This window comes from Stegostoma tigrinum, chromosome 7 (assembly GCF_030684315.1).
Source record: "Stegostoma tigrinum isolate sSteTig4 chromosome 7, sSteTig4.hap1, whole genome shotgun sequence".
NCBI classification, from domain to species: domain Eukaryota; kingdom Metazoa; phylum Chordata; class Chondrichthyes; order Orectolobiformes; family Stegostomatidae; genus Stegostoma; species Stegostoma tigrinum.
This window is the reverse complement of record NC_081360.1, coordinates 17,428,852-17,454,766: the sequence shown is the minus strand read 5'-3', so window position 1 is coordinate 17,454,766 and position 25,915 is coordinate 17,428,852. Positions and strand designations below refer to the sequence as shown.

At 40.3% G+C, this 25,915-nt stretch overlaps 1 protein-coding gene across 14 annotated transcripts in view; it reads left to right on the top strand.

The window, feature by feature from the left end:
* LOC125454484 (double-stranded RNA-specific editase 1-like) overlaps nucleotides 1-25,915 on the top strand; it is a 295,752-nt gene that overhangs the window by 230,716 nt on the left and 39,121 nt on the right. For all 14 annotated transcript variants that reach the window (XM_048535315.2, XM_048535311.2, XM_048535321.2 and 11 more), the window contains 3 exons: nucleotides 15,706-15,820; nucleotides 19,526-19,694; nucleotides 24,143-24,294. In XM_048535315.2, coding sequence (XP_048391272.1) covers nucleotides 15,706-15,820; nucleotides 19,526-19,694; nucleotides 24,143-24,294 — 436 coding nt within the window. The remainder of the gene's footprint in view (nucleotides 1-15,705; nucleotides 15,821-19,525; nucleotides 19,695-24,142; nucleotides 24,295-25,915) is intronic.

Sequence of the window (25,915 nt, the reverse complement as noted above, 5' to 3'; positions counted from 1 at the left end):
TGCCAGACCTTTGCCCGCTTACTTAGACTATCTATATGCCTCTGCAGACTTTCAATGTCTTCTGCACGCTTTGTAAATTGTAAACAATTGAGGTCCCAAAACTGATCCCTGAGGCACACCACTAGCCACTGACTGCCAATCAGAAAAACACCCATTTGCCTCTACTCTTTGCTTTCTACTAGCCAACCAATCCTCTATCCATGCCAATACGTTACCTGTAATACTGTGCAACTTTATCTTATGTAGCAGTCTTTGGTGTGGCACCTTGTCAAATGCCTTTTGGAAATTCAGATCCACAGGTTCCCCATTGCCCACCATGCAAGCAATATTCTCAAAAGAATTCCCCCAAATTAGTTAAACAAGACATACCCTTCAGGAACCCATGCTGGGTATATCCAGATGTCCTGCTATTTCTTCCTTAATGATAGATTCAAGCATTTTCCCCACTACCGAAGGTAGGCTAACTGGACTATAGTTACCTGCTTTTTGCCTACTTCCTTTTTTAAACAGTGGTGTCACATTGGCTGTTTTCCAATTTGTGGGAACCACCCCGGAGTCCAGTGAATTTTGGTAAATAATTAGTTGTGCATTTGCTATTTCCCCATCACCTCTTTTTAGTACCCTGGGATGCATTTCATCAGGGCCAGGAGACTAGCCTACCTTTAGCCCCCTTAGCTTGCCCAGCACTGCCTCCTCAGTGATAGTGATAGTTTCTGGGTCCTCACCTGCTATACCCTTCTTGCCATTAGTTTTCGGCGTGTTATTTGCATCTTCCGCTGTGAAGACCAACACAAAAACTGTTTAATATCTCGGCTATTTCCTCATTCCCAGTTATTAAATTGACCTTCTCATCCTCTAAAGGACCAATGTTTACCTTTGCCACTCTTTTACGATTTACATATTTATAGAAACTTTTGATGCCTGTTTTTATATTCTGAGCTAATTTACTCCCATAATCTATCCTACTTTCCTTTATAGTTTTTTTTGTGTGGCTTTCTGTTGGTCTTTAAAGAGTTCCCAGTCTACTCGGTTCCCACTACTCTTTGCTTTTTTTGCATGTTTTTTTTTCAATCTGATACTTTTGTTTATTTCCTTAGATATCCAGGGCTAGCTCTCTCTTTTTTCCTACAGTTCTTCCTTATCACTAGAATGTACTTCTGCTGAGCATTGTGAAAAATCGTTTTAAAAGTCCTCCAGTGTTCCTCATTTGACCCAGCATAAAGTTTTTTCTCTTGTTCTACCTTAGCTAACTCCTCCCTCATTCCTTCATCGTATCGTTTGTTTAAGCACAGGACATAGGTCCTGGATTTAACCTTCTCACGCTCCATCTGTATTTTAAATTCAACCATACTGTGATTGTTCCTTCCAAAGAGGACCTCTAACTGTGAGATCATTAATTATTCCTGTTTCATTGCACAGGACTAGATCTAGGATAGCTTGCTCCTTTGTAGGTTCCATTACATATTGTTCAAGGAAATTATTGCAGATGCATTCTATGAACCCCTCCTCAAGGCTGCCATCCTGCAACCATGTCTCTGTAATGACCACTAAATCATACCCATTTGCCTTGATTTGCACCATCAACTCATCCACCTTGTTTCGAATGCTCCAAGCATTCAGATAAAGTGCCCTCATGCCAATTTTTGCACCTTCCTTTTGGGTCCTATTACCTGTATTACTAACAGCTCCTGAGTTCTCCTTCCCTTTAACTTTTTTCCTCCCAAATTTAATTCCCAAATTTATTGGGTGGAAGCTCACTTTCCCAGGCTGCCCTCACGCTTTCTCCGGGACTGCTACTGCTGAAACAACTGAAAAAAAAACAACTGATTATGCCCTTTCGTAGGAAAGATAGAGATGTAGACTGTTTTTCAACTGGGGAAAGGCTATGGAAATATGAAGTACAAAGTGAATTGAGAAGCCGAGTTGAGGGTTCACTTCAGGTTAACATACGGGTTCATTTGGCAATTCAGAAGGTAAATGCATTGTTAGCATTCATTTCAAGAGGGCTAGAATACAAGAGCAGAAATGTACTGCTGAAGCTGCATAAAGCTCTGGTTATTCCACTATTGGAATATTGTGAGCAGTTTAGGCCCTGTGTGGAATAATAAGCTAGTGTTGGAAGAGATCCAAAGGAGATTCACAAGAATGAGCCTGGGGATGAAATGCTTGTCATACAAAAAGCAGTTGAAGGCTCTAGATCTGTACTCGATGGAGTTGAGAAGGATGGGGTCGGGAGTGCGGGAAATCTGATTGAAATTCACAGAATATTGAGAGGCCTGGATGGAGTGAATGTGGAGAAGATGTTTCTACTACAGATATGGTTGCTATGGGTACATATTTGTCTTTATAGCAGGAGGCACAGTAATGGTGGAGGGTTGCTTGTCAGACTTGAGGGCTGTGACCAGCGGTGTTCCACAGGGATCTATTTTGGGTCCTCTCTAGTTGGTCATTTCTATAAATGATTTGGTTGAACATACAGAGGGCATAGTTAGTAAGTTTGTAGTTGACACCAAAATTGGTAGCATTATAGACAGTGAAGAAGGTTTACTAAGATTACAAAGGGATCTTGGTCGTATTGGTCAATGAGCAGATCGAGTTCAACCTGGATAAATATGAGCTATTGTATTTTGGTGCAACAAACAGGAGTAGGGCTTATACAATTAATAGTAGGACTTTGGATAGTGTTGTAGAACTGAGGGACTTCTGGGCGCAGGTTCATGATATTTTGATGTTTGCATCAGGGTGGTTAAAAAGGCGTTTAGCACACTTGCCTTCATTACTCAGTTCTTTGAGTATAGGATTTTGGGACATTATGTTGAGGTTGTATTGGACATTGGTGCGGCCTCTTCTGGAATACTGTGTCCAATCCTAGTCACCCAGTTATAGGAAGGATATTAGCAAGCTGGAGAGGGTTCAGAAGAGATTTACCCGGGTGTTGCCGGGTATGGAAGGTTTGAGTTATCAGGAAAGGCTGGATAGTCTGGAACTTTTTCACTGGAGAGTCGGAGATTGAGAGGTGACCTGATAAAAGTTTATGTAATAATGGGAGGTGTAGGTAGAGTTAATGGTAGTTGTCTTTTCCCCAAGATGGGGAAATTCAAGATCAAAGGGGCACATTTTTAAGGTGAGAGGCGAAGGATTTAAAAAACACATGAACTGATTTTTTTTTAACACAGAGGGTGTTCTGCATATAGAATGAACTTACTAATAAGGTGATCGGTGTGGTACAATAACAACATTTGAAAGACACTTGGATGGACATATGAATCAGAAGGGTTTGGAGGGATATGGGCCAGGAGCAGGTAGGTGGGAGTGGTTTAATTTGGGTTTATGTTCTCATGGATTGGTTGGACTGAAGGGTCTGTTTCCATGCCGTATGACTCTGACGAGCGACTAAGACCTGAGGGCACAGCCTCAGAATGAAGGGACAACCCTTTAGGACTTAGATGAGGGGGATTTTTTTCAGTCAGAGGGTGGTTGTAGAACTCGTTGCCGCAGAGGGCTGTGTGCACCAAGTTATTGACTGTATTTAAGACTGTATTTGACAGGTTCTTGATTGGTATGGGGGGTGGTGTGAAAGATTACGGGGAGAAAGCAGGGGAATGGGGTTGACAAACATAACAGCCATGATCGATTGGCAGAGCATGCTCAGTGGACCGAAGGGCCTAATTCTGTTCCTGTATCGTGTGGTCTTATGATGTTGCCTCACATTGTGACCAGACACAAAATCTAAGGGTTTTGCTCCATTGTCAGCTGTTTGCTTCCTTGCCTTTCCCAGCTGAACTCCCTATTAAGACTGGCAACATAGAACATAGAACATAGAACAGTACAGCACAGAACAGGCCCTTCAGCCCACAATGTTGTGCCGACCATTGATCCTCATGTATGCACCCTCAAATTTCTGTGACCATATACATGTCCAGCAGTCTCTTAAATGACCCCAATGACCTTGCTTCCACAACTGCTGCTGGCAACGCATTCCATGCTCTCACAACTCTCTGCGTAAAGAACCTGCCTCTGACATCCCCTCGATACTTTCCACCAACCAGCTTAAAACTATGACCCCTCGTGCTAGCCATTTCTGCCCTGGGAAATAGTCTCTGGCTATCAACTCTATCTATGCCTCTCATTATCTTGTATACCTCAATTAGGTCCCCTCTCCTCCTCCTTTTCTCCAATGAAAAGAGACCGAGCTCAGTCAACCTCTCTTCATAAGATAAGCCCTCCAGTCTGGGCAGCATCCTGGTAAACCTCCTCTGAACCCTCTCCAAAGCATCCACATCTTTCGTATAATAGGGCGCCCAGAACTGGACGCAGTATTCCAAGTGCGGTCTAACCAAAGTTTTATAGAGCTGCAACAAGATCTCACGACTCTTAAACTCAATCCCCCTGTTAATGAAAGCCAAAACACCATATGCTTTCTTAACAACCCTGTCCACTTGGGTGGCCATTTTAAGGGATCTATGTATCTGCACACCAAGATCCCTCTGTTCCTCCACGCTGCCAAGAATCCTATCCTTAATCCTGTACTCAGCTTTCAAATTCGACCTTCCAAAATGCATCACCTCGCATTTATCCAGGTTGAACCCCATCTGCCACCTCTCAGCCCATCTCTGCATCCTGTCAATGTCCCGCTGCAGCCTACAACAGCCCTCTACACTGTCAACGACACCTCCGACCTTTGTGTCGTCTGCAAACTTGCTGACCCATCCTTCAATCCCCTCGTCCAAGTCATTAATAAAAATTACAAACAGTAGAGGCCCAAGGACAGAGTCCTGTGGAACCCCACTCACCACTGACTTCCAGGCAGAATATTTTCCTTCTACTACCACTCGCTGTCTTCTGTTGGCCAGCCAATTCTGTATCCAGACAGCTAAGTTGCCCTGTATCCCATTCCTCCTGACCTTCTGAATGAGCCTACCATGGGGAACCTTATCAAATGCCTTACTGAAGTCCATATACACCACATCCACAGCTCGACCCTCATCAACTTTTACCTCTTTCTCTTACCCCTTTCTCTTCTCCTACGTGGATAACCTTTGCACTGTTCAAGCAAATGGAGGTTCACTCTCCCAGCAACATGGACACATCGACAGTACAGTGCAGAGCTGAATGTCCTTCCTATCTTTTCAAGGATCCATCTAAGTTGGTGTTGTGGATGACCCTTCATGCACTTTGTTGCCACTTATATGGACCTAATCTCCCTGATCCCATGTGCAACCCATATGCCCACTAAAATCCCATACTGGCTTTCGCCATGCTCTCAGTGAGAGCTTTTTAATTTTGACATTTTAATTTAAACAGAACTTTAAATTGTCTTCATTGCAGTATCAGACAGTTTTGTCAGTGCCTGTGCTCTTCCCATCCTGATAAAATCTACTATTGGTGGGATTGGCAATAACAAGCTGGCCAGTGGCTGTATTTTTAATTCCTGCTGAGCTCTGCTTCTGACCTAAAGGGACCATAAGATCCAAAGTACAGCTAGGACTCTAACATTCCAGAACAGCACAGCATCAGCAGTATAAATGTGTGACCAGACCCGAAACATTAACTTGAATTTCTCTTCACAGATGCTGCCAGAATAAGCTTTTCCAGCAATTTCCATTTTTGGTTCTGGTTTATATTATCCGCAGTTCTTTTCCCTTTTTTTTTTTACAAATTTACTATTGTCTTGTTATAAGCTGTACAAACATGGGCCATTTAGCAACTTACAATTAAGGCAGGAAGATCTTGTGCATAATGGTGGTGTCCATATCTGCGGGAGAAATGGTTCAGATTCAGTTCCCACCTACTTTGCTATGTGACACAATATGTCTGAACAGGTTGATTAAAATAACAAGAATTAAGATAACAAACATTATGGTGATATAAAATATGGGAGTGGTGCACATTGAGACCCAATCACCAAGAAAACTCAATTGTTGAGTTTTGATCAAGACATCTAGTTCCAGCTGCAGTGTATGTGAATGTAGTGAAGGTAGGAATGCACATGAAAGCATTATGTCTTCAGTGGATTACCTAATTCCTTTAAACCAGATCTCTCTCGCTGCAAAAAAAAATCTGATATGAATAGCAGCTGTTTAATTGCCTAATTAATTCTGGATATTTAATATTTATTTAATTTACCTTGAAATGTGTAGCTGGCTCCCCTTTAGTTCGTTGGGAGTAATTAGAGTCTGAGATGAGCAAATTTATGGCATCAATTGCATTTTTATTGCAACGGTTTTAATAGATTGGTTTTAGCAGTTGGATCAATTAGTGTACATCTGCCACACCAACAATTGTATGTTAATACAAATGTACTGTTTTCCAAACAACAGCTTGTATTTGCAGTTAGTCTTTATAATTGTTCATAGTTCATGCTGTGTTTGAGAATGATTGGCCAATTGAAGATTGTGTCATATCATTGCACCAATGTTGTGCGATTTTAGGAAACTAGGTACCGTGAGAATTTTTCTTTGCTCTTTAGGTGAAGATTGTGCTGCATTTCTTTATTAATTTTGAGTTCAGCTCTTGTTAGTACTGTGTCAAATGTTGAATGTCCTCTCCTTTATTCCTGTTGGTAGATGGGTTTCATGGTTATTCAACTTTATTTTTTTTCGCTTGGGAGGTGTAGACATTGCTGGCTGGCCCAGCATTTATTGCCCATCCCTAGTTGTCCTTGAGAAGGTGGTGATGAGCTGCCTTCTTGAACCACTGCAATCCATGTGTTGTAGGTTGACCCGCAATGTCATGAGGGAGAGAATTCCAGGACTTGATCCAGTGACAGTGAAGGAATGTGATATATTTCCAAGCCAGGATGGTGAGCGGCTTGGAGGGGAACTTGCAGGTGGTGGTGTTCCCATGTATTTACTGCCCTTGCCCTTCTAGATGGAAGTGGTCGTGGGTTTGGAAGTTGTTTCCTAAGGATCTCTGGTGAATGTCTGCAGTGCATCTTGGAGGTACTCCTCAGTGTTGGTGGCGAAGTCAGTGGATATTTGTTGAAGTGGGCTGCTTTGTCATGAATGCTGTTGAGCTTTTTGAGTTTTGTTAGAGCTGGAACCATGTAGACAAGTGGGGATTACTCTGTCACACTCCTGACTTCCGCCTTGTAGATGGCGGTTAGGTGCCCAGAGTTCAAGAGGTGAGTTACTGACCACAGTATTCTTTGCTTCTGACCTGCTGTTGTAGTTGTTGTGTTTGTGGTGAGTCCAGTTGAATAACTGATCAGTGGTGACCCCAAGGATATTGATAGTGGGATCCAATGATGGTAACGCCACTGAACGAAACATCGGATGATTAGATTATCTCTTATTGGAGATAGTCATTGCCCGGCACTTGTGTGGCACCACTGTTACTTGCCACTTGTCAGCTCAAGCCTGGATATTGTCCAGATCTTGTTGCATTTGAACATGGACTGCTTCAGTATTAGAGGACTCATGAATGGTGCTGAACATTATGCAATCATCAGTGAACATCCTTACTTCCTCCCCTATGTTGGGGGGAAGGTATTAATGAAGCAGCTGAAGATGGTTATCTAGGACACTACTCTGAGTAAATCCTGCAGAGATGGTCTAGAGCTGAGATGATTGACTTCCAATGACCTGTGTGCTGTCTTCCTGTGTGCTAGGTATGAGTCCAACCAGCAAAGTTTCTCCCCCAATACCCATGGATTCCAGTTTTGTTGGGGCAGCCTTGATGCCAAGGGCTATCACTATCACCTCACCTCTGGAATTCGGCTCTTTTATCCACATTTGACCCAAGATGTAATGAGGTCAGGAGCTGAGTGGCCCTGGCAGAACTCAAACTGGGCATCACTGAGAAGGTTGTTGCTGAGCAGATGCTGCTTGATAACACTGTTGATGACACCTTCCATCACTTTACTGACGGTTGAAAGCAGACTGATGGGGGTGTAATTGGCAGGGTTGGATTTGTCCTGCACTTTGTGTACAGGACATAGCTGGGCAATTTTATGCATTGTCAGGTACATGCTGGAACAGCTTGACTAAGAGCAGCAGGTTCTGGAACTTCAGTACTATTGACAGAGTGTTGTCATGTTCCATAACATTTTCAGTATCCAGTGCCTTTCACACTTTGTTGATATGATGTGGAGTAATCAAATTGGCACATGACTTGTATCTGTAATGCAGGGGACCACTGGAAGAGGCCGATTGGATCATGCACTTGGCACTTCTTGCTGAAGATTAGGTTAGATTCCCTACAGTGTGGAAACAGGCCCTTTGGCCCAACAAGTCCACACCGCCCCTTGAAGCATCCCACCCAGACCCATCCCACTGTAACCCACACACCCCTGAACACTACAGGCATTTTGGCATGGCCGATCCACCTAGCCCGCACATCTTTGGACTGTGGGAGGAAACCAGAGCACGGTTTCCTCCGGAAACCCACGCAGACACAGGGAGAATGTGCAAACTCCACACAGGCAGTCATCTGAGGCTGGAATTGAACCCGCGTCCCTGGCACTGTGAGGCTGCAGTGATAAGCACTGAGCCACCGTGCCACCCCTAATTATCAGATTCTTGCTGATGCTTCAGCCTTATGTTTTGCAAGGACTGTGTAGTGATCACTTTAGTTGATACTGCCATGGACACATACATTACAGCCGGCAGGCCTGCTTCAGGTGCATTCTAGCAGCAGTGCCCTTCAAGACCCAATCAGCCATGTTGCTGGCGAGCCAGACTTGGTGGTGGACATGGAAATTCTCTACCTAGAGCACATTTTGCTTCCATGCCACCCTCAGTGCTTCCTCCAAATGTTGTTCAACATGGAGGAAGACTGATTCATCACCTAAGGGAGCACCGTATGTAGCAATCAGCAGGTGGTTACTTTGCCCATGGTTAACCTGAAGCCATGAGACTTCATGGGGTCCAGAGTTAATGTTAAGGACTCCAAGGGGAACTCACTCCTGACTGTATGCTCGAGGCTGCCACCTCTGTTGGGTCTGTCCTGCCGATGGGACTGAACATATCCAGGGATGGTGATGATGGTTTCTGGGACATGGTCATACTCACGGAATCATAAATGATAGATAGTGCCAGGCTGTGGCTTGACTAGTTCAAGAGACTGCTCTCGCAGTTTCGGCACGAGTCCCCAGATGTTAGTAAAGAGCACTTTGCACGGTCAACAGGCTCATTCTGTGGTTGTCTATTCCGGTGCTTAGGTTGATGCCCATTGGTCTATCTGGTTTCATTTCTTTCTTGAGACTTTGTAGCGATTGATACACATGGCTTGCCAGATCAGTTCAGAGGGCAATTGTGAGTCAACTACATTGTTGTTTGTCTGGAATCACATGTAGGCCAGACCAGGTGAAATTTCCTTACCCGAAAGGCGTTAGTGAGCTAGACGAGTTTTTTTGAAAATCAACAGTGTTTCATTAAACATTGTTTTCAGTAGTTTTTTTTTTGTTGATTACAAATTCCATGATCTTCTGTGGTGGATTTTGAACCCAGGTCCCCAGAACATTATTAAAAACCAAAAGTGTGGATGCTGTAAATCAGGAACAAAAACAAGTTGCTGGAAAAGCTCAGCAGCTCTGGCAGCATCTGTGAAGAGAAAATCAGGTTTAACATTTTGGTCCAGTGACCCTTCTTCATTCTGAAAGCAGGAACAAACACAGAAGTTGCTGGAAAAGCTCAGTTCTGAGGAAGGCTCACCAGACCCAAAACGTTAAAACTGATTTTCTCTTTACAGATGCTGCCAGACCTGCTGAGTTTTTCCAACAACTTCAGTTTTTGTCCCCAGAACATGAGTTGAGTCTCTGAATTAATAGCCTTGTGATAACGCTGCTAGGCCATTGTCTCCCCCTCTAAACTGTCCTGTCTGACCCACATCATCTACTTTAACTTCTCTGCAGTCAGTAGCAAAGTTTTCACATGGCTGTCACAGAGCACAATCCAACTTAGACACACATGCGCACATATGCACGCGCGCACACACTCTCGTGTTGATGACTCTGGCTAAATGTATTTGTAGAGATTTGACCACATGACGCCATGTTATTATTGCATTTGTATTATGATGGTTGGAGCCCCTGTAACTTGAGTATTCACTGTGTATGTGTCTCTGCGAATAAATATGATGGTGGGGTGAGGGGTGCGTGGTGGTAGAATGGTGTATGGTGCAGGGAGGTGGAGCTTCAAGTGTGGATGGACCAAAGGTGGAAAGGAAAGGATCAAAGGGAACAATGACATTATGAAAGTCCTTGAGATAGTGACTTATAATGAGAATGGTGTTTGTGGCAGTAGAATTGAATTTAGTGTCAGATTCAAGACAGTTGCTTAGATCTTCCCAATTTATGGTTAAGATAAATTGTTATCTGACAAAACAGGCCATCTTCAGAATCTTCAAGTTATGAAGCCAAAGTGAAGGATATCTTTCAAAGTCTTCGATGGCTATTTGCCTATCAAATAGATATTCAGTTTTCAGAACTGTCGAAGGGGATAGTCTGTGTGAGGAAAATGGAAGGACCAGTCAGTCATTGCACTTGCAATGATTCTTATGTTAGCAGTGTTTGACGGCATGTAACAGAATTTTTGTTACTGGGGACTGTCCTGTCATGGGCATAGACAGGCAATTCTGTAATAGTGAGCGTAAATTTAGGATGGTTTGTTGCTTTCCTGATGCTAGGGTTAAGGACATCTCTAAACATTTCAAGCATATTGTTAAAGCTGCGATTGAGAAGCCAAAAATTATTGTACACATTGGAAGGAGTGACATTTTTAGAGAAAAGATTAAAGCAGTACGAAGTGAATTTAAGAGGTTAGGTAGAAGATTAAAAAAAAGAGCCATGAAAGTAGTAATTTCTGTTTTACTCCCAATGCCAAACTCAACTGAGGGAAGGAAGAAAAGGTTAAAGGGCTTAAATCAGTGGCTAAAGAGCTGGTGTATTGTTCACAGATTCAGATTTTTGGACAATTGGAATGTCTTTTGGGATAGAAAAGACCTGTCCAAAATGGATGGGTCGACCCTAAACTGGAAAGGGACCAATATATTAGCAGGGAGATTTGCTCATTCCATTAAGAGAGACTTTATATTGACAGAGGGGGAGTGGAGGAATTGTAAGTAGCAGTGTAAACAGAGGGATTGATGGGAAGGTTCTAAATGTGAGAAGAGCGTGTCAGTTAGAAAAGAAAGATGAGAGAGTTAGAGTATGTAATAACTGAAGAACTAAACTACATTTATTTCAAGGCAAGGGGTCTTATATGGAAGACTGATAACCTTGACACGTTTAAGAATATGGGATTGGGACATCTTAGTTAATACAGAAACTTAGCTGAGAGATAGACAAGACTGGCAGATCAGTGTCTGGATTTTAGATGCTATCGGAAGGATAGAAATGGAGGCAAGAAAGGAGGGCGAGTTAGTATAGTTGATTAAGGAATTTATTATTACTGTAACTAGGGAAGATATTTCTGAAAAATTGTCCAGTGAAGAAAAATGGGTAGAAATTACAAATAAAGGAAAGATCACTTTGATAGGATTGTTCTGTAGCCAACACGCCCCCCCCCCAATAATAACAGGGAAATTGAGAAACAAAAATGTAAGGAAATCTGCAATATATGTAAGAATAATAAGGTTGTAATAGTGGGGATTTTAATTTTCTAAAAATTTACTGGGGCCACCACAATGTTGGTTTGGATGGTGAAGAATTTGTCAAATGTGTTCAAGAAAATTTTCTTTATTGGTATGTGGCTTCTCCTTCTAGAGAAGGAGCAAAACTAGATCTTTTGAGTCATAAGGCCAGGCAGGTGACTGAAGTAAAAGCAGGAAAACACTTTGGGTCTAGCGATCATAATTCTATTATTTTCAGAATGGGTATGGAAAAGGATAAGCCTTCCACAAAAGTTCAAGTTTTTAATTGGGGCAAATTATAATGGTATGAGACAAAAATTTTCAGAAGCTGTTTGGAGTAGACTGTTAACAGGCAAAAGAACTCCTTGACAAGTGGGACGTGATTAAGAGTGTGATAATGAGAGTTCAGAGCAATTTTGTTCCTGTTAGAGTGAAGTGTAAGGCTGGTAAATTAGAGAACAATGAATGAATAAAGATATTGAGGTTCTAATCAAAAATTAAAGAGAATCTTATTTTAGATATAGACAACCTGATTCAATTGAATCTCTTAATCAATATAGTGTGTATAGGGTCATTCCTAAGAGAGAAATCAGGAAGGCACAGAGGGGAAATTAAATAGCATTGGCAGATAAAGTGAAAGATAATCCAAAGAGATTCTACAAATACATTAAAAGCAAGAGGGCAACTAGAGAGAAGCTAGGGCCTCTTGTAGATCAAGGACGTGATCTTTCTGTTGAACCCCAGGAGACGGAAGACATAGTAAATTAATATTTTGCTTTAGTTTTTATTGCGGAGAAAGAAGTGAAGTCTGTCAAATGCCGAGAAATAAACTTTCAATGTTTTTATAAACAGTTCAAATTGCAGAAGAGGACGTTCGAAAAGTCTTAGAGAACATAAAGGTGGTCTGGGACCTAATCTAATGTATCCCAGAACATTGTGGGAAGTGAGGCAGGAAATTATGAGACTCCTTGCAGAAATATTTGCATCATCTATAACTATGTGTGAGGTGCCTGATGACTGGAGAGTGACTGATGTTGTACCTTTGTTTAAGAAAGTTGTAAGGAGAAACCAGGGAACTGTAGATCTGTGAGTCTGACTTGAGTTGTGGATAAATTGTTGGAGGTGATTATACAAGATAGGATTTATGGACATTTAGAGAGGCAAAAAAACCCACAGTCAATATGGTTTTGTGCGAGGAAAGGCATTTCTTGCAAACTTGACTGAGTTTTTTGAGAAAGTTACCAAAATAACTGACAATGGCAGAGCAGTAGATGCTTATTTGAAATTTAGTAAAGTCTTTGACAAGTTTCCGCATGGTAGACTAATTAGTAAAGTTAGATGTCGTCTAGGATTCAGGGTGAATTGGCTGAGTCCTCTTTTGTTTGTCATTTATATAAATGGCTTGGATGAGAGTACAGAAGGGATGGTTAATAAGTTTGTGGATGACACGAAAATTGGTGGCATAGTCGACAGTGAAGAAGGTTTTCTAAGATTAAAGAGGGATCTTGATCACATTTGTCAATGGACTGAAAAAATGGAAGATGGAGTTCAATCTGGATTAATGTGAGATATTACAGTTTGGTAAAGCAAACGAGGGTAGAGCTTATACAATTAATGGCAGGGCCTTGGGTAGTGTTGCAGAACTGAGGGACCTAGGGGTGCAGATACATAATTCTTTGAAGTTTGCATCACATATTGGATGGTTAAAAAGGCATTTGGCATGCTTGCTTTCATTCCTGACTCTTTTGAGTATAGGAGTTGGGAAGTTGTGTTGAAGTTGTATCGGACATTGGTGAGGCCTCCTCTGGAATACTGTGTCCAGTTCTGGTTGCCCAGTGAAAGGAAGGATATTATTAAGCTGGAGATGGTTCAGAAGAGATTTACCAGAATGTCGCCAGATATGGAAGGTTTGAGTTCTAAAGAAAGGCTGGACAGGCTGGGACTTTTTTTTGCTGGAGCATAGGAAGTTGAGAGATGACCTGAAAGAAGTTTCTAAAATAATGAGAGTTGTAGGAAGAGTTAATGGTGGTTGTCTTTTCCCCAGAGTAGGGAATTTCAAGATTAGGGGGCATATTTCTAAGGTGAGAGGGCAGATTGAAAAAAGACATAAGAGCCAAATTGTTTACACAGAGGGTGATTCACGTAGAATGAATTTTCGAATGAAGTGGCGGATGTGGATACATTGCAAAAGACATTTGGGTAAGCATATAATAGGAAAGGTTTTAGAGGGATATGGGCCAGGAGCAGGCTGGTGAGACTAGGTTAGTTTGGGATTATGTTCGGCGTGGATTGGTTTGACCAAAGGATCTGTTTCCCTGCTGTGTGACTAGGATGTACATGAGGAGGACCTTCCAGGATAGATCCTTGGGAATCTCAAAGGTGTAAGGCTAAAAATATAAGGCAGTCTCCAGAAACAATTTGATTGGGTGAGAGAAGGACCAAGCAATGACAGCCACACGTAGCTGTACATTGAAGGACATGTCTTACAGAAGATAAGTGTCGTCAACCATGTGAAAGGCTGGAGGGAGCACGAGAAGGACAAGGAGAGAGTACATCATGTTCCAGTCACAGAACTGACTTTGATTGGAACTGTGGCAGGGGCAGAAACTTGTTTTCAGAAGTCCAAGTTATTGGGAAGAAGGATACAGAATTGAGTGACAACAGCATGTTTCGAAGACTTCTGGGAGGGTTGAAGAGTGTTTGATTTGTACTGATAGTAGGAAGAGGAAAAGCTGAAGGAGGGCTTCTAGGAGATGAAGAATTTGGAGAGCACATCAATGTAAATGGAAGGAAAACTAGAAATGAACTTTTGGATCGAGGTCATGGAGAAATGTTGGAAAACTTAATTTGGTAACGAAAAGGGAATGTGACAGAAACACCTGAAAGAATAGTGGTAACAGGTTGTGGAGCTGGATGAACACAGCAGGCCAAGCAGCATCATAGGAGCAGGAAAACTGACGTTTCGGGCCTACACCCTTCTTCAGAAATAATTTCTAAAGAAGCGTCTAGGCCCGAAATGTCAGCTTTCCTGCTTCTATGATGCTGCTTGGCCAGTTGTGTTCATCCAGCTCTATACCTCGTTATCTCAGATTCTCCAGCATCTGCAGTTCCTACTATCCCTGAAAGGATAGTTGCAGTTTATGTGACAAAGAAGTCTATGCACTCTTCAAACTTGATTGGGGTGACAGAGCGAGAATTTTAATGATGCTGTTGTTGGAGTTGTAGGGGAAGAAAAGGTGTTTCTTTACATTCAGTAGTAATCCAAGCAAAAGTAAAATAGGCTGGGCAGTACATAGAAGAAAAAATATTTTCTACAGCTTTTCTAAGTACACAAAAAAAAGGCATTGAAATCTACTGCTGTCACCGGAAAGGTGTATTTGGAATTTTGTGCGCTGAAAAATCTGTTTTATCCTAGTGTTAGGTCGGAAATCGAGTCTTCCCACTTCGGGTATCAGTATTCGGGCATCAAGCACTCCCAGTTCAGATACAGCACAATCAGATGTATAGTTAAACACTTTCCACCCTAACTCCAGCAATGTCCATCAGCCCTGATTTTAAATGAGCATGTCCGACTGAACAATTTTCCATGTCTCACAGCAGCCATTCTATGGGCTCACTGTTTACCTCACCTTTATTGGCCATCTTAATGTTTATGTTGTGCTGTTGGTTTGTGTCAGTTAACAGTGTCCAAAGTTATTTTGCATTGGAGGCTCCATCAACAGACTGATAATGCTTTCCTGCAACAACCAAGGCTGGATTTGAACACAGGTCCGAGAGGTGAAAAGTCAATTGTATCTGCATATATTTTGCATCCAAATAATGAAGTGCAACGTATAAATCAAATGTGGCTTCTAGAATTTTTCATTCAGGCCAGTAGAGCAGAGGATGGAGATGTGAGAAGCGTATCTCAGTATAAGTAATTGCAATGTTCAGTCTTTTTAAGGGAAGCTTTTACTAACCATATGGTTAGGAATATTGTATTATTTTTAATTATAGCCTTTCTGTGCGATTCTAGTCAACAAAACGCAGTGCTACGTAAATTAGAAGTTAGCTTGGACCAGAAAAAAAGGATGATTTGGGAACAGTACACACTATGGATTTGACCTGAATGCTTGACCTCATTCCTCCGACTAGGTACTGGCAGATGCAGTGGCTCGATTAGTGGTGGATAAGTTCAGTGAACTAACCGACAACTTCACCTCCCCTCATGCACGGAGGAAAGTTCTTGCCGGTATTGTCATGACAACAGGTACAGTGCAATTTGTCTCATTTCTTCACTTTTGCATGTTGGATTTCTTTTGGAATAGATGAAATTGGATAAGTATACTTCAGTTATTTGACATTTTTATAAAACTGTTTATGATATTAAATAAGTGCTTGAGATGAATAGGATAGATGAATTCAATGGAAAGCTAGCAAGGGGATAGGAAAATTATGTTACGAGCTGAAGTAAATTTAAAAATTGCTCGCGTGGAAGATACACTGGAAAAATTCAGTTGGCCGAAATAACCTTTTCCCACATTATCAGATGTACTATCTGAAAACCTAAACATTTACATTTTGTTCTAATAATTATTCATGAATTAAGTTTATAGTTGGTATTTCCCCTTTCCTGTATTCTATCCACAGGGAAACCTAAATTAATTTGTCTTAGTTATAAAAACACTTTCACATGTAGAATGCCTCATTTCTAACCACTTAGAATTTGTGAAAGTGTTAAGTGCAATATAGAGGATTTTAAATGGAGAACCATGAAATAAACCATTATTCTGTGAACGAAGAAGACTGGATAACTCTGTGCAACGTGACCAGTGACGAACTACAAAGGTTTTCCACACAAGTGGAATAAATTTTCTATTCTCATATACATCAATCATGCTGTTTATTCAGCATGCCTTTGTGTCGTAATGAAGTACCGGAGTAAATTAATGAATGTGAAAAATGTTACCTCGTTATCCTTACTGCAACGGACTTATCTACATAACAACATACATTGTATTAATAGTAAACGATGAAACTCGTGGTAATGTATTAAAGTCATGTGTGAAAAGTGCATAATTAATTAGTCATTGTGAATGCAGAAGTCTGTTTGAAAGACTACACAATTATAGTTCCATTCTGCACTTTTTCACTTTACCAGCAATGTGATCACCCTTTAAGCATTCTTTCAATGAAAGTTTTCAAAGTTTTTGAAAGCTCCAACCACCATTTTAGAAAATATATGCCAGATCATCATTGCTCATTGTCTAACAAAACATGTTGCTGCTGGTTCTTCTGCATATTAACCTTTTAAATCCTGTGTTTTCTGGTTACTAACCATTTTGGCCTTTTCGTTTTAACTACTCAATCAACAAACTTCATGATTTTCACTCCCCTACCAAAGCTTTCTTGATCTTGGACTCGACTGACAGTCTTTCCATGTAGTGAAATTCTGTCATCCCTGATGTCATTCTAATGAATCCTTTCTGCAGCCTCTCCTGGCGTCCTAAAGTGTTAACCACAGTATATAGCTGGGCTTTAAACAGGGCCTGTAAAAGTTTAAAATCACCACCTTGCTTTTTTACTATATTGCACAGAAATTTTCTCAAATGGGATCACAAAATTGGCAGTAAAGAATGCCATCCATTATGCAAATCGCTAATAGTTAATTTTGTTGACTGCAGCGAAAACAAATGTTTGACACTGCCTGTAATGAACAACCAACTCAATACTACCCATTTTGCACCACTGCTTAAGATTAAATTCAACTTATAAAACCAAGGATTCATACACTTTTAGTTTTATTTTGTGTAAATGTAATAGATCTTGTGCTCATTTTGTAAGGGCATGATCTTTGCTTTTGTAATGCCAAATGTGCTTTTAGCAATTTTTTGATATTGCATCAACCTACTATCTTATATTTACTCTTGTAATTTTCATTGTTGTTAAAACATTCACTGATTTTATTTCTTTTTATATTATTGTACTCAAACAAGGTTATTGTCAATTGGAATAACAATAATGCCTCATATAAGCTATCAAAACAATATAAATCAAGCCCCCAAACTTAAATAATTTTTTTTTTCTTTCTGATTGGTATTGTGATGAAACTATGCTAGCTACTAAATAGCTAAAAATTGGAGATGTTACTATGACGCTGAGATAGCAATATTGTCTCATGATACACAGAAGGATGTAATAAGAGGACTACTTCATTAGTAAAAAGAAGCATGAAGGGAATTCTGGCCTGAGTGTCAGGTTTAATTGTCCATGTGAGTGATGTGGTGAAGTTCAATCCACCAGGCACAACAATAGTCTGACTTGTCTTTTTTCTTGACTCATCTTTAGTTGAATATTATAGTGCAGTACGCAGGAGAGAGTCATGTCAAACTTGGCACCAACCTTTAATACAGTGCCATAGTTTTAATTGAATAATCTATTTTTACATTCAAATAGCCTGCTTATTTTCATAAGCTTTGTAATTGGTTATAATTTTGGTGTTTTACTTTCTTTTCGGTTGTCTTTATTATGGCAAGTAACTTTTCAAGCTGTTAAGTTAATAGTTGGCAAGATTATCAGAGCCTTGGTCTTTTAACAGTTTTATCAATTTAACAATAAGGTGACCAGAGTTTCTGTCTTCTATTAATTTAAGTAATCAAATGTTATCATATTCCCAACTGTCCTTTTAACTCATTTTTAACTTTGCGTTTCTTTCTATCTCAACAATTGTTCCTTTCAATTGTCTCATAAATTACAAGCTTATAAATGAAGGTGGTTTGGGTATTGTGAATCGGAGTCCTGCTTATAAATATTTTCCATTCATAGTGAAGTTATCCAACATCTGATGAGAAATTGTCCTTCACAACATTTTTGTACTTTTTTAGACATTTACTTAATTATGGGGCAATTCAGTATGTTTAATTTTACTCTATAATATTTCTGTAATTTGTGTGCAATGAAGGTGAAGACAGGATGGAGCCAAGTTTGTAGTCTTAACAGAAAAGCAAGGACATAATTATCTCAATGACCCTTCTGCTCGGCTTACCTCAAAACAAAAAGAATGATGATTGTCAAAATGCACTTGATGTTTTTGCCCTTTGAGGCAACGTATTTGATATTGAAGGAATCTGAAGAAGAGAGAATAGAAGCGCTTATCAGACTTTTTGAATCTTTCAAACATTTATGCATTGAACATTCTCAAGTCCCTTGCACAATGTGTAACACATTTGTTCAAGAAGGGAAAGTGGCCTCATATCAATAGTTGATAATTTGTGATAAAATCAGCAAGAGTTTATAAATTTATGGCTTAATCAAGGGCAAGCAGCATAAATTTGTTGTAAGTCATCTTGTGATGCTCAAACTAATAGATATGATTTTGAGGCATGACTGCATTGATAAAGACAGTGCAGTAGAAATAAAGGATTTTCAGAAATGTGTAATGAAGTAACTCAGGATTATAATAGAAGAGGCAATAGAGCAACCACTAAAAAGTGGTTAGTAAACTGGAAGTAAAGGTTTGTTCATGTTTATTGTCAAGATTGCAGAGGAGTTGGAAGTGATTTACCCAGAGATCAGTGTTTGACAATTAAAGTTTAGAAGATATGAATAAAAGATTACTTTCTTAGATTCAGGGCCCATAATGAGAATTCATTGATACAAAATTGTCACTTAGAGTGTGACAGAAATTAGAGGAGAGATTTTGTTTAATCAAATTTGGTGCATCTAATATTAGAGAAGCGACATCTCTACAAGGAAAAAAATCAATAAATATTTGAAGTAGATAAATTATGCATTACTTGAAGAGGAATAAAAGCAATGGGATTTGTCTTCCGTTGCTCAACAAAAACATGGAATAACATAATGGATCAGTCCACCTTCTGTGCTGTAATTGTATTTATTCTGAATGACGCAGTGCACTGACTTTCTGATTATGAACATTTGTCTTCGCTGATCTGCATATCACTTATGAAACTAGGATCTGATGTCAAAGATGCCCAGGTGATATGTGTCGCCACAGGAACTAAATGCATCAATGGCGAGTATATGAGTGACCGAGGCTTGGCTCTGAATGATTGTCATGCTGAAATTGTTGCGCGCAGATCCCTCATCCGGTTTCTCTATTCCCAAATGGAGTACCATTTAAGGTAAGTGGAAGTAAAGAGTCACTGAGCTGTCCCAGATTTTATAGTACTAGTATTATGTTATAGTGTAGCTCTTTAATAGATTTTATCAGATATTGTGATTCCTGACGGCAGCCTGAATGAAACTATCCTGTTTATAGAAGATTTATTCTTTCCACTTCCAGCTGTTATTTTTAAGTCCTCTCCAAATTTCCTTATATTTAAATTCTAACAGAAAGATTGAGGAGCTCACCTATTCTGCTCCTTCTGTTACTTACCCCATTCTTGTCCAACAAATTGCCCACATCACATTCTAGCCAGGAAACCCCATTTCCTGGCATTTTCTCTCCTATTTGCTTCTGTGATGCATCTCTGAGCTAATTGCATCCACTACATTCTTCTCCCTTGAGCCCATTTTCCCCAAATTACTGACAGCCAATTTCTGAATCCTACGTTGGCTGATTTTGTAAATAATTCTTTATCAGTTGCTACCATTCCTTGACAGGATTATCCTTTGCATTTGCAGCATTGCTCCCCTCCTCATCCTCGTCCCCCTCCTCATCCTCTTAGCCCTGCCCAAAAAAGCCACCTGTGGCTGAGACTGTGATGCATTAATGCCTCTGTAGTCTTTGACGTAGCTAGTTTACCCATCCACCTTCAACCTCCACCACTGTGTGTGGACGACTCCCCATACTTCAAGTCATTGTCTTAGCATTGCCCCTGAATATAAGAAAATAATCTTTTATTCATCTCTTGCAAACTTTCTTAATACTTGCAATGGTGGGACAATTAAAATCAGAGATGCAAAAGAGGCCAGAATTCAAGGAATGTGGATATCTTGTAGGGTGATGAGCCAGGAGGAGCAAGACCATCGAGGAATTTGTAAACAATGATGTAAGGGTTTTAAAATCAGTCTTTTGCTTGATTAAGAGTCAGTGACCATATAGGTGATAGAGAAACAGGACTAGCTGCCAGTGAAGACGAGAGCACAGAATTGCAGATGACCACCAGATTACGAAGCACACAATGTGGGAGACCAACCAGAAGTGCTTAAAGGCCCCACTAAGACTTCCAAAATTCTGATATATCCTGTTCCACATAATCCCTCTCTCCTGTCACCTCTGTCCTTGCTCACATGTAATTTCTCCCAATTCCCCAAAGCGTCAAATTGAAAATTCTCAAGTTTGTGATAAAACTCTTCATGTCCTCTTTACCTTAGCAATTTTTTCCCACACTACAAAACCCCAAGTACTCTGTCTGCTTTGATTAACCTTTGGTAGATGTATCCAAAGCCTAGAATCCCATCCTTCATTCTCCCTGCCTTACCACTTCTCCTCCTTCCTTGATATCTTCCTTAAATTCTACTTTTCACCAAGATATTTGCATCTATTCCTGTTCTTTTACATGATTGTGAAATATTTCAGGTTTCTTTTAGTTCCAAACATAACTGTATAATTGCATGGTATAGTGATTAGTGTGAAAAAAAGTGTATATCCTGAGGATTTTCCAAAGTACGTCAGATTCTGTGAATAGCTTTTTGAATTTTCATCATTGTTAGATGGAGCAATTTGCATCTAAACATCTAGTGATAATAAATTAGATGAATGACTGGTTAAATGTTTTTATGTTTGAGGAGAATGTTGGCAACAAAGCAGGAGAATTCTTTGATCTTCATAAAACGTGTGGGTTAGTAGAAGACTCACCCTAATTTCAAAACTGGTTCAGAGCTAAAGTTCTGTATTTGTAATCTTGCGCAATCAATATGTGAAGAAAACCTTTTAATGAGAAAAAAAATGCCACCAGCTTGCCTTCCAGCTTGCATGACAAGAAAGAAACAGATGGGAATGCAGTACCAGCCTGTCTTGTCTGGTTTACTTCCCAGTGATCTAAGCTGAGATAACGTAAAACTGGTCTAATATTTCTCTGTTAACCAAAATGAACTACTTTTTGCGGTCAGTCAAGTCAATAAGCTAGTCTTTCAGATACTTGATACAGGTAATTCACCTGTCTTGAGGATAAAACAAAATGACAAGATAAACAAGATGCTGTGTAGAGACATTAGTGATTGGGCCTGTGGAGATCTCAAACCATTATGAGATGCCCAAGACTGCAAATTATCAACTTTATGGTTGGAAAAGATACATACTGGCAAACTACACATTCCTAGTAAAATTCAGACTGAGTATTGACATAATAGTGTATGCTATTGAGCTGCAGGTGGAATGAAGCTCCGGTATTATTTAAACTGAAACTTCAGTGTACAGAATCCACCAATAACAGATTTATTTATTTCCCAACAAAATGTAGTAAGTGTAGGATAGTTAGATAATAGAAGTTTGTGTTATAAAAGCAAAAGCAGAAGTTGCTGGAAAAGCTCAGCAGGTCTGGCCGCATCTGTGAAGAGAAATCAGAGATAATGTTTCAGGTCGCTGGACTTCTATTTTTGTTTCTGATTTACAGCACCTGCAATTCTTTCAGTTTTTATAGTGCTTTATCAACCCTGGTTACTTACAACAGTTTGGCCTTGAATCAGCATTTCTTGTAACTTTTGTTGTTGTTGCATGAACCTCTGAGGTCTGTGCATGGCAATCCCTTCCAGAAATGGAAGACAGAGGTCAGCATGTTGATTGGCATTTACAGAGCTTGCCAGCAGCTGAGCAGCTGCACAGCTTAGAGGGAATTTTGCCTTCAGGACTGATTTTCAGGGGATTTAACTGTGAAAGTATAATGGAGATTCTTAGAGTTATGAGGCAAGAAATACCAAAATGTGAAACTGAAAGATCATGAAATTATTAATAATGATGAGCTGACAAAGGTTTTTTACTGGTTGTTTATAGCATTTAAATAATTTTGGTCTGCTATAAGGTCATCATCTGTGATGTTTCTACATGTGTCCCTGAAGATAATACAGAAGATGATACACTTTTCCTTTCTTTCAAGCTCTCCAATGATGATGGTTCTGTTTATCCAACATTATTATCAGTTTGATCATTTTCCGAAGTGCCAAACCCTATTACACTTAACCTGTGAGATGTCCTTGGAAAATTCTTGAGAGTTGTATTTGAACAGCATTGGCCCAGATCTTTTGATTAGCAGAACAGCTTGTGAAGCTAATAACACTACTGACCACCCCAATCATTTAAACTGACTCCTATCTTTCTCCCTGAACTGTAATCATTCTACCTCTCACCCACCTACCTGTCACCCCACATTCTTCCCTGTCATCCAACACTATCTACTCACCTGCCATCTGCACCTTACCCATCTGTCACCCTACCCTCTTAATCACGCACCTGCTATCGTGCCCCCATGCCCACACACTTTACACACTTTCTCTTGGTAGCTTGGCAAAGTACCTTTATGATCTTTAAATCTTGGGATGTCAGTTTCTGCTTTTAAAAATTAAATATGATTTGGCCTCCACTCCACTTCCTACAGTGTGCCAAAAAGCAGTCTCAGCCTTATATTTAGTAAGACCCCTGAATTGGATGTACCGGCCAAAAATGTGGATCTCCAGGGCAGGAAAAGTGCTAACATACAGAATGACAATCTGATGATTGCCACAAACAGGAAATTTCTGCCATTGTGCTTTAGTGAAGTAAGTCCGAGTTTGACATGTTTCTTGGTATACATCTAGTCAGGCAACTTAGGAGTGATATCTGGAATTCTTCTTTTGTGGCTGAGCAGAACTCAATTTAAGTCGTGCTTATTTTGGCAAAGAGTATTAAAGAAAGGAAAAAGGTTCTTTGGCCCACCATATCCACATTGCTCATCAAACACTTAACTATTCTAATCCCATTTCCTAGCACTCAGTCCATTGTCTTGTACTCTAGTATACGTATTCACCTAAATAGTCCTTAAATGTTGGGATGATTCCTACATCTACAATCTTTTCAAACAATGAGTTCTGGAAAACCCACCATGGTCCGGACAAAAAAAAACTCTTAAAGCCCCCTCTGAACTTCCTACCTTTTAATTTAGATCTCTGCCCCCAAGTAATTGACCTTTTTACCATTGACACAAGTTCATTCCTTTCGATCTTATCAATCCTTGTCATAATTTTGTCAGGTTTCCCCTTGGCCTTTTCTGTTCCAAGGAAAACAGCTGCAAGTTATATGGTCTGTCGTCATAGCTGAAAAGCTCCAGCTTGGGCAATATTCTAGTGAATCTTCTTTGCACTCTCTCCAGTGCAAACCCATTTTCCTCTAGTGTGATGACCAGAACTGCACACACAACTCCAGCCATGGCCCAACCAATAACCTATGTAGCTCCATCATAACCTCCGAGCTTTTCTTATTCAGTATATTTTATATGTGTTGATCTGCAAGATACTGACCAGGCCGTGAATTGTTTGATTAGATAGTCTTTTTTTTAAGTTTTACTTTATGTGGAAACACTCAAACATGCAATAATCTAGCATGGACTGGTGTTGTCAATATTGTATCAAGAATATTTCGACTTATTTCTTGAAGCAACAAGACAGAAGACCACCAGAAATCCATTTTTGTTAAGTGTGACGGAGGAGGTTTCAAACTTAAGGAGAATGTGCAGTTTCACCTCTACATCAGTACGTCACCATGTGGAGACGCTCGCATCTTTTCACCACATGAGGCAGCAGTAGAAGGTAAGGGCGGTTGCTGATTGTTCTGATAGAAATGTTATAAAGAGAAATGTCAGTCACAGCAATAGCCTCTTGCCGACTCATGTAATTGATGTATAATCCCCTCAACAAATCTTGGATTTTAGTCTTCACTGCTGTTAGCACAGTGACTTTTTCACTTCAAGGCTGTCAGGAAGGATCTGGTATCAGGAACATGAACAAAAAATAATGGAAATTCTCAGTGTAGCAAGCAGCATTAAGGGAAAGAAGAAATTGTTAATGTCTCAGTTCAGGACTTATGTCAACTAATTATTAGTAATGCAATGGACCTTTTGATAATCTTGCATAAAGATCAATTTAATTATTGAGGCGCAATGTTTATGGAACTAACATTTTAAATTCGGCATGACTCTTGCTGGAATATTCTTCTGTAAACTCCTCTTCTGAATTATATACTCCCCAGGTATGAGTTTGAGTGACTATTAAGTGAGCATAAATTTATTAGTAATTGCCAAGGCATAGCTCAAATGTAACAGAACTCTTACACTGCAAACTAAACTGAGGTAGTGTCATGTACATGGGACTAAAGTTAGGTTTTCCTGTCATTTATTTCCCATTATGCTGCGTAGTCTTCAATGTTGCTGCGGAGTAGCACATAATTTAAGTACAGTTCCTTAATGTAGCTCGGTCTTAGAGTTGTAGTTAAGTGGTTAAATTTACAACAGTTTACAGAGTTTAAAAAGTAGTGTTGATTGGAGCATAAGAGTTTCTCCACAATGTGCATTGAGAAGATGGGAGAAAGTGCAGTTTTCTATTACTACCAGAAGTCTTAATTGCTGTATGAATATTTTCCAATTATTTACCTATCGTTGATGGTATACTCACAGTCACAGAGATATACAGCACAGAAACAGACCCTTTGGTCCAACTCGTCCTTGCTGACCAGGTATCCCAAATACATCTGGTCCCATTTGCCAGTATTTGGTCCATATCCCTCTAAACCCTTCCTATTCATGTACCCATCCAGATGCCTATTAAATGTTGTAACTGTATCAGCCTCCACCACTTCCTCTGGCACCTCATTCCATTCACACACCACCCTCTGTGTCACAAAGTTGTCCCTTAGGTCCCTTTTAAATCTTGCCCCTCTCACCTTAAATGTGTGCCTTGTAGTTGTGAAGTCCCCACCCTGGAAAAAGATCTTGTCTAATAACCCTGTCCATGCCTCTCGTGATTTTATGAACCTCTATCATGTCACCTATCAGCTTCCGATGCTGCAGGGAAAATAGCCCCAGCCTTTTCAGACTCTCCCTATAGTTCAAACCCTCTAACCCTGGCAACACCCTTGTAAGTCTTTGCTGAGCCCTTTTAAGATTCACAACATCCTTCATATAGCAGGCAGACCAGAATTGCACACAGTATTCCAGAAGTGGCCTAACCCATGTCCTGTAGAGCTGCAACACTGGCATGTAATTTCCAGGTTTATCCCTGCCACACTTAGGAGTTTTCATTATAATTGGGCGTCACGGTGGCTCAGTGGTTAGCACTGCAGCCTCACAGCACCAGGGGCTCGGGTTCGAATCCAGCCTCAGGCAACTGTCTGTGTGGAGTTTGCACATTCTCCCCGTGTCTGCGTGAGTTTCCT